At 44.1% G+C, this 8,953-nt stretch overlaps 1 protein-coding gene across 1 annotated transcript; it reads left to right on the top strand.

Annotated features, from left to right (window-relative positions):
• Positions 1-6,089: 6,089 nt before the first annotated feature.
• Positions 6,090-7,025, top strand: LOC141126423 (olfactory receptor 6B1-like). Its single transcript, XM_073612366.1, has one exon. It carries the CDS (start codon positions 6,090-6,092, stop codon positions 7,023-7,025), a length of 936 nt encoding a protein of 311 aa, XP_073468467.1.
• Positions 7,026-8,953: the final 1,928 nt, after the last annotated feature.

Here is an 8,953-nt window from a genome sequence, read left to right as displayed (position 1 = left end):
AGATGGCTATCAGTGGACTGATAGCCGTCTAAGCCTCTCAGCGAACCGCTGAGGCGGCCGCTCCCTACGGCCGCCGCAGCGTGGAGGAGCAGAGCAGGAGAGATGCTGATTGACAGTCAGCAGCTCTCTGCTCAGGGAGCGGTGAGAACCGAGCCATCGTTGATGTTTGATCGCTCGGTTCTCAGTGAAGAGGCGCCGGGGACAGATGCTGCATCCACCTAGGTAAGCATGATGGGGGAATAACCCCCAAACCCATACTTCTCTTTTAACTGAACAAGCCAAAGTTAGAAGCTGATTGGCTACAATGCACAGCTGCACCAGTTTTGGTAAATCAAACCCAATGTGTTATTTGAAGGAAGGATTTTTTTTTGTATTAAAAGAGAAAGTTTTGTAAAAAAAAAAAAAATCCAGTAACCCCTCAACCCAGTCACCAAAAGCCCTGATACGAGTACCGACTTCAGCTGAAGACATCACTGAGTTCAGTCCATCCCTGGTACACATACTCCAACACGCCATAGGAAAGAGCAGCCACCCAGGCCAGTTCTTCAAATCAGGGCGGATGCGGCAAGCGCATTTTATTCCTGGGTCAGGTGTGTGTGCAGGTTTTCACAGAACTGAAGGGAAAGTGAAAGATAAGGCCACCCTAGGCATGCTGAGACAATGAGAATCTGGCTACATTTGCGGTTTGTACCCACAGTATCTCACAAAAGTGAGTACACCCCTCACATTTCTGTAAATATTTTATTCTAACTTTTCATGTGACAACACTGAAGAAATGACACTTTGCTACAATGTAAAGTAGTGAGTGTACAGCTTGTATAACAGTGTAAATTTCCTGTCACCTCAAAATAACTCAACACACAGCCATTAATGTCTAAACCGCTGGCAACAAAACTGATTACACCCCTAAGTGAAAATTTCCAAATTGGCAAAATTAGCTATTTTCCCTCCCCGGTGTCATGTGACTCATTAGTGTTACAAGGTCTCAGGTGTGAATGGGGAGCAGGTGTGTTAAATTTGGTGTTATCGCTCTCACTCTCTCATACTGGTCACTGGAAGTTCAACATGGCACCTCATGGCAAAGAACTCTCTGAGGATCTGAAAAAAAGAATTGACGCTTTACATTAAGATGGCCTAGGCTATAAGAAGATTGCCAAGACCCTGAAACTGAGCTGCAGCATGGTGGCCAAGACCATACAATGGTTTACCAGGACAAGTTCTACTCAGAACAGGCCTTGCCATGGTCTACCAAAGAAGGTGAGTGCACGTGCTCAACGCCATATCCAGAGGTTGTCTTAAAAGAACTCAAATAAATTCTCCCGTCAATTGTGTTTTTACAAGAAACACATTTTAAAAGTGAACATATTCCCAAATTTAACAGACATGTATCATGCAACTAATCCCCTAGCCAAAACTAAAGGAGTCTCAATCCTTATCAATAAACACTGCCCTTTCCAACTACAACAACAACTAATAGATCCTGAAGGTCGCTATCTTTTCCTTAAAGGGGACTGGGCAGGATCCCCAATCACGCTGGCTAATGTGTATTTCCCAAACACAGCACACATTACATTCTGCCGGAAAATTGTTGACGAACTTAAATGGTTCGCAGAAGGATGCATAATCCTGGGAGGAGACTTCAACGTCCCTCTTTCTCCCTAAAAAGATACATCAACAGGACACACTACTGTAACTTACAGAACCCTTAGACGCCTTAAAATGCTTCTAAACTCTCTATCATTGGTGGACTCTTGGAGATTGACACACACGACCGAAAGAGATTACACATTCTTTTCACCACCACACAAACGATACTCTAGGATTGACCTAATCTTTGTCTCTCAGAGAGATTTAAACAACTTAGAATCAGCGGAAATAGGAATAACCTCTCTCTCCGACCATGCCCCTACGGCCATATCTTTAAGATTTAAATCCACCCAACAAACGACTTTTAACTGGAGACTCAATGCCGCCCTACTAACTGACCAAAGAGTGAAAGATGACATACAAGAAACCCTGACTGACTACTTTAAGATTAATCTAGATAATGACACTAACCCTATGTATGACCAACTGGGAAGCTCATAAAAGCGTCCTGAGAGGATACTTGATAAAATGGGGTTCAAAAATAAAAAAAGAAAAAGAAAACGAAATCTCCAAATTGACCTTACAAATAGAGAAATTGGAAACGCTTCACAAACAATCACTCTCAATCCTAGCGGAAGAGGAGCTGACTAGATGTAGGAACTCTCTTAAATCAATCCTCGACCTAAAGATTAAAAAAGCGCTCTTTTTTTAAAAAAAATATATATTTTGAACATGGAGACAAAAGCGGAAAATTACTGGCCAAAGCTCTCAAAGATATGACACAGGCAAACAAAGTACATGCCATTAGGGACAAAGAAGGAATACTTAGACACAAACCTACTGATATTGCAGACCTTTTCCACAAATTTTACTCGAGTCTATATAACCTCCCTGAACAGAATAAACCATCACACATTAACACGACGAAACAAGAAACAATACACCAATTCTTAAAAGATAGTAAACTACCCTCTCTCTCCCAAGAAGACACAAACAAATTAGAAGACCCTATCACAGACAGTGAACTTATAGACGCTATTAAAAATCTAAAAACAGGAAAGAGTCCTGGCCCCGACGGGTTCACCTCACAATATTACAAGACATACACAAATACCCTGACTAAACCCCTTATATCTGCCTTTAATTATTTGGCTAAACACAAACATGACCATGACTCATTTCTTATGGCCCACATTGCGGTGATCCCAAAACCTGACAAGGACCAACATGAATGCTCCAGCTACAGACCCATATCTTTATTGAACACAGATCTAAAAATACTAGCCAAAATTCTAGCCGAAAGACTGAAACCCCTATTATCAAAGATTATAGGCCCAGAACAAGTAGGATTCATGCCAGGTAGGGAGGCACGTGATAATACAATCAAAGCTATCAACCTAATTCATTATGCCCACAACTCCAAGACGAAAGGACTTATTCTTTCAACCGACGCCGAAAGGGCATTCGATAGAGTGTCTTGGGACTACATGATGTCTACATGCTCTCATATTGGTCTAAATGAGAATATGCTCTCGTGGATCTCAGCACTCTATCGAAACCCCCAGGCCAAAATTAAGGTCAACAACTTCCTCTCAGACCCAATCAAAATAAGAAACGGAACACGACAGGGATGCCCTCACTCACCCCTTCTTTTTATCATATCCTTAGAGCCCTTAATTAGAACAATTAACCTAACTGACGATATAAAAGGATTTAGGGTCCGGAACAGAGAATATAAAATAGCTGCTTATGCAGATGATCTTCTATTATTCCTGACAAGCCCACATATCTCTATCCCAAACCTTGAAAAACAATTTGAAATCTTCGGATTTATCTCCAATTTCAAAATCAATAAATCAAAGTCGGAAGCATTAAACATTAACTTATCAACAGATCAACTTAAACTGCTGAAAGACAACCGTAACTATACATGGGAACAAAGTACCTTGAAATACCTAGGGATAAAACTAACCAGTAACATAGAGGCCCTTTACTCTAACAATTACAAACCCCTCCTCAACACTTTGACTAGAGACCTCCAAAAATGGACCTCAAAAACCTTTTCCTGGTTCGGTAGAGCCTCTATTCTAAAAATGACAATATTACAAAGACTTCTCTACCTTTTTAACACACTACCCATCAAGATCCCAGAATCTTTCTTCACCAGTCTCCTTAGAGCACAAAGACGGTTTATTTGGGCAGACAGAAAACCGAGAATAAAACTCTCCTCACTATCCCTACCTAAACATAAAGGGGGTATAGGCCTCCCGAATTATCGACTGGCACTGCCATAGCACTAACAAGGACTGGATCCAGCTAAAACAAGCCCTATTTCCGTTCAATCTAACCTTTTACCCCTGGACACTACATTCCAAAACAGATAGAAAACTCAATCACCCACTAATCACAAACACGCTAGATATTTGGCACAAAGTAGTTGGATGCCACAAATTAGCCTCCATTCCTGGCCCACTGACACCGGTTACAAATAATCCCGACTTTATTCCTGCATTGCACTTAAAAAACTTGCCGTCCCGCACAGCATCTCAATGCTTAAAGCGGAGTTCCACACAAAAATGGAACTTCCGCTTTTCGGAACCCTCCCCCCCTCCGGTGTCACATTTGGCACCTTTCAGGGGGGAGGGGGGTGCAGATACCTGTCTAAGACAGGTATTTGCACCCACTTCCGGCATAGACTCCCATGGGAGTCTATGCCTATTCCCGTCCCCACCGCGCTGTCTGCTGGGAACACACAGCTCCCAGCAGAGAGCGGAGACCACTAGGGACGCGCAGCGCGACTCGCGCATGCGCAGTAGGGAACCGGAAAGTGAAGCCGCAACGCTTCACTTCCTGATTCCCTCACCTAGGATGGCGGCGGCAGCTGCCGAGAACCGAGCGGGTTCTCGGCGTCCCCTGCCGACATCGCTGGACCCCGGGACAGGTAAGTGGCCATGTATTAAAAGTCAGCAGCTGCAGTATTTGTAGCTGCTGGCTTTTAATATTTTTTTTTTTTGGCGGTGTGGGTGAACCCCCGCTTTAATAAATTCTAAGATCAAAGCACTTGACATTCTACAAGCAGAATGGGATGGATCACCTCCTGGCCCGTGGTTATACATACAGCTTAAAGATTTCCTGATGAACAGTAAATATAAAATGTCGTATTGCCTACCATTACTCCCCATAGAAAATATCTGCTACAACAGATCACCAATAACTAACACCACTTCTTTGGCTTATTGCTCTCTCAATCAAACCCAACACAAGGATGACTCACAGCACAAAGAAAGGTGTGAAAAAGATTTAAATATCAAGATTACTGCAAAACAGTGGGAGAATGCATGCATTATGACACACAAGAGCTCCTTGAGCACTAAATATCAGGAAACATCCTATAAGATCCTTACCCAATGGTACGTCACGCCCCACAAGGCCAGGAGGTGGTCCCCCACAACTTCGGACACATGTTGGCGTTGTGAGGAAGATGTGGGCAACTTCCTCCATATATGGTGGGAATGCCCTGTACTTCAAGTCTTCTGGGAAGCAGTTATAAAGTGGACTAAATTCATTACAGAAACCGCTTTAGAATTTACTGCTGCCACGTGTCTGTTAAATGTGAACAATCTCACCATAAGCAAATATAAGAAGTCCCTGTCTAGACATCTACTTTTAGCGGCTAAAACACTCATACCCCTTCACTGGAAAACCACACACGTTCCTAACATAAAAGACTGGTTAGAAAGAGTAAACTATATCTACAAAATGGAAGAAATCTCTACCATGAAGAGAGAAAACAGCACACACTTTAACCAAACTTGGCAACCATGGCTGGTATTCATACACTCCTCTGTTTATGAATCACTCATTAATTAATACCACTTCCACATAGTCAACAAGAAATGAAACAACTTGATACCCTTTACTGGCTGTAACTCAAGTCTCTCTCTTTTGTCTGGTAATGATATTGATTATGATAATAATCCTCATATGCAAAAGATAATTATTCTCATGCATTCCTTTTCTTGGTGAGACATTTATAATTGTACTCCTTACTACTACCCTAGAACCTCCCTTACCTCTCCCCTCCTTCACCCATCCCCGATCCTTACCCCCCCTTTCCTTCCCCCTACCCTCCCTTACCCCTTCCTCTATTCCAATTACTACCTGAAATATTTATAACAATCCCTATAAACACCAATTGTTACTCGAATGTAATCCCTTTTATTGTATGGAATAATTTGTTCAACTTATATTGATTGCAATTTTGTATCACAATATGTTTCAATAAAACTTTGATTGTGAAAAAAAAAAAAAGTTCTTTCATTGCATCGGGACTGAGTGTGTTATTCCCATTGCAACGTGCTGCACCCCACCTACAAGCTCTTTTTCTTTCCCTATCTTACGTAGAGGTAAAGCGGTAAACAGAAAACCAGAGTGTGGTTCTGTCCTTTAACATTTGTTCTTTTCTTGTCCCCCAGTGACACCTCCAGGAACTTTTGAGGAACATGGCCAACGTGTCAGACCAAGTGCTGTTTGTTCTGGTTGGTTTCCCTAGTCTTCAGGAAAGGTACTATGCCTTGGTTGGCACCATTTTCTTCCTGGCCTATGTCATGTCATTGTGCGCTAACTCCACTGTGGTATTGTTAATCATCTTTAGAGAACACCTTCATCAACCAATGTACCTAATCATCCTCAACCTGGCCATTTCTGACATTATCTACGACACGGCTACTCTACCGAAAATCATCTCCAAGTATTGGTCAGGAGATGGGACCATATCTTTTGTCGGATGCTTCATTCAAATGCCAATAGTCCATACTCTGAACAGCCTCGATTCCCTCACCATTTTGTTGATGGCCCTGGACCGGTACGTTGCCATCTGCATGTCCCTTCGATATCACTCCATCATGACCAATCGGGTGGCAGTCATATTGTGCTCCATCGGTTGGCTTGTTGGTGGATTTGTTGGCCTCTATGTTACAAGTTGGGCTCTTCCACTTCCTTTTTGTGGTCCAAACAAAGTCAGGAATATCTACTGCTCCCTCTCCAAGGTGGCTTTTACTTCCTGTATAGATTCCACCATTGTTCGCACCAATAGTTTTTATACTGGAATTGTTATGCACATGATTCCACTATCGTTCATTGTTTTGTCTTATATCGTTATCATAGCCACGGTCTGCTTGACCATGAGCTCGGAGAACTGGCTGAAGATGTTTAATACGTGTGTTACACACTGGTTCATCATCACCGTCTTCTTCATCCCGCGAATAGTGGAGTATGGCTACAATCAATATCAGTTGGTTCCCAACGCTGATGTCAACGTTCTCATCATTTGCCTTTATTCCTATGTGCCACACGTCTTTAACCCCATTATATTTTGCCTGAGGAACAATGAGATCAAAAAGACTTTAGGACAAATTTTCAAACAGATGACAATTTAATAAAATGAATTTGGGACAAATGTCATTTAGTCTATTTTCTATGATATTCACCCTAGAGACATTCATTTAAAGCTTAAGCTTAATCTGCTTATATTTTGCTTGCACTGGTCCCCTCCACCTTCACAACCTGATAAGGACATTTTAAAATAAAATGTTCCCATTACAGACCTTATTTTAGACCCAGTGATGTCATTACTTTGTCTCTGTGGTTCCCTATGGGTTTCTATGCTTCCCTAGCAGATTATGGCTAGTAGGAGGGGCTGACAGGGTGCTGTACATTGCTTTCTTAAAGACATCCCAGTACCCTGCCTCAGTGCTCCTCTCAAACACCCTCAGTTCATGTGCAAGCAGTGGGCTGGCTCTTGGAAGAAGTTATGCAAAAATCTTGGGAGAAGTTATGCAAAAATTAAAATGCACTGATTTGTAGATGTCGTTCTGGAGGAATGGATGTTCCTGTATTTGCATGCTGTCCCCATTATGAGGGGTACCCACCATCCCCGTGTTGAGTTCTTGGATCCAAAAATCTGCTGTGACCATTATGAGGGGTTCCCACCATGCCTGTGCTGAGTTCCCGGGCCTATACACGTGTTGTGCCTATTATGAAAGGTTCCCACCATTCCTGTGCTGGGTTACCAGGTCTGTACACCTGCTATGTTCATTAAGAGGGGTTCCCACCATGCCTGTGCTGAGTTCCGGTTTATATACACCTGCTGTGCCCATTATGAGGGGTTCCCACTATCCCTGTGCTGGGTTCCCAGGACTGTACACCTGCTGTGGCCATTATGAGTGGCTCCCACAATGTCTGTGCTGAGTTCCCGGGTCTATACACCTGCTGTGCCCATTAACCACTTGCCGACCGCCGCACGACTATATACGTCGACAGAGCGGCACGGGCAGGCAAAAGGACTTACAGGTACGTCCTTGCCTGCCCGCGGGTGGGGGGTCCGATCGGACCCCCCCCCCGGTGCCTGCGGCGGTCGGCAAATGTCCCCCGGCGATCGGTGGTGAGGGGGAGGCCATCCATTCGTGGCCCCCCCTCGCGATCGCTCCCAGCCAATGGGATCATTTCCCTGCCTCTGTATTGTACACAGAGGCAGAGGAAATGATGTCATCTCTCCTCGGCTCGGTATTTTCCGTTCCGGGCCGAGGAGAGAAGACTGCAATGTGAGTGCACAACACACTACACACACAGTAGAACATGCCAGGCACACTAAACACCCCGATCCCCCCCCCGATCGCCCCCCGATCCCCCCCCAATCACCCCCCCCCCCCCTGTCACAAACTGACACCAGCAGGTTTTTTTTTTTTTTTCTGATTACTGTATTGGTGTCAGTTTGTGACAGTTACAGTGTCAGGGCAGTGAGTGTTAGGCCCCCTGTAGGTCTAGGGTACCCCCCTAACCCCCCCTAATAAAGTTTTAACCCCTTGATCACCCCCCGTCACCAGTGTCGCTAAGCGATCATTTTTCTGATCGCTGTATTAGTGTCGCTGGTGATGCTAGTTAGTGAGGTAAATATTTAGGTTCGCCGTCAGCGTTTTATAGCGACAGGGACCCCCATATACTACCTAATAAATGTTTTAACCCCTTGATTGCCCCCTAGTTAACCCTTTCACCACTGATCACTGTATAACCGTTACGGGTGACGCTGGTTAGTTCGTTTATTTTTTATAGTGTCAGGGCACCCGCCGTTTATTACCGAATAAAGATTTAGCCCCCTGATCGCCCGGCGGTGATATGCGTCGCCCCAGGCAGCGTCAGATTAGCGCCAGTACTGCTAACACCCACGCACGCAGCATACGCCTCCCTTAGTGGTATAGTATCTGTACGCATCAATATCTGATCCGATCAGATCTATACTAGCGTCCCCAGCAGTTTAGGATTCCCAAAAACGCAGTGTTAGCGGGATCAGCCCAGATACCTGCTAGCA

The sequence above is a fragment of the Aquarana catesbeiana genome, linkage group LG02 (genome assembly GCF_042186555.1).
Source record: "Aquarana catesbeiana isolate 2022-GZ linkage group LG02, ASM4218655v1, whole genome shotgun sequence".
NCBI classification, from domain to species: Eukaryota; Metazoa; Chordata; class Amphibia; order Anura; family Ranidae; genus Aquarana; species Aquarana catesbeiana.
The sequence above is the reverse complement of the archived record's forward strand: the minus strand, read 5'-3'. Positions and strand labels throughout refer to the sequence as shown.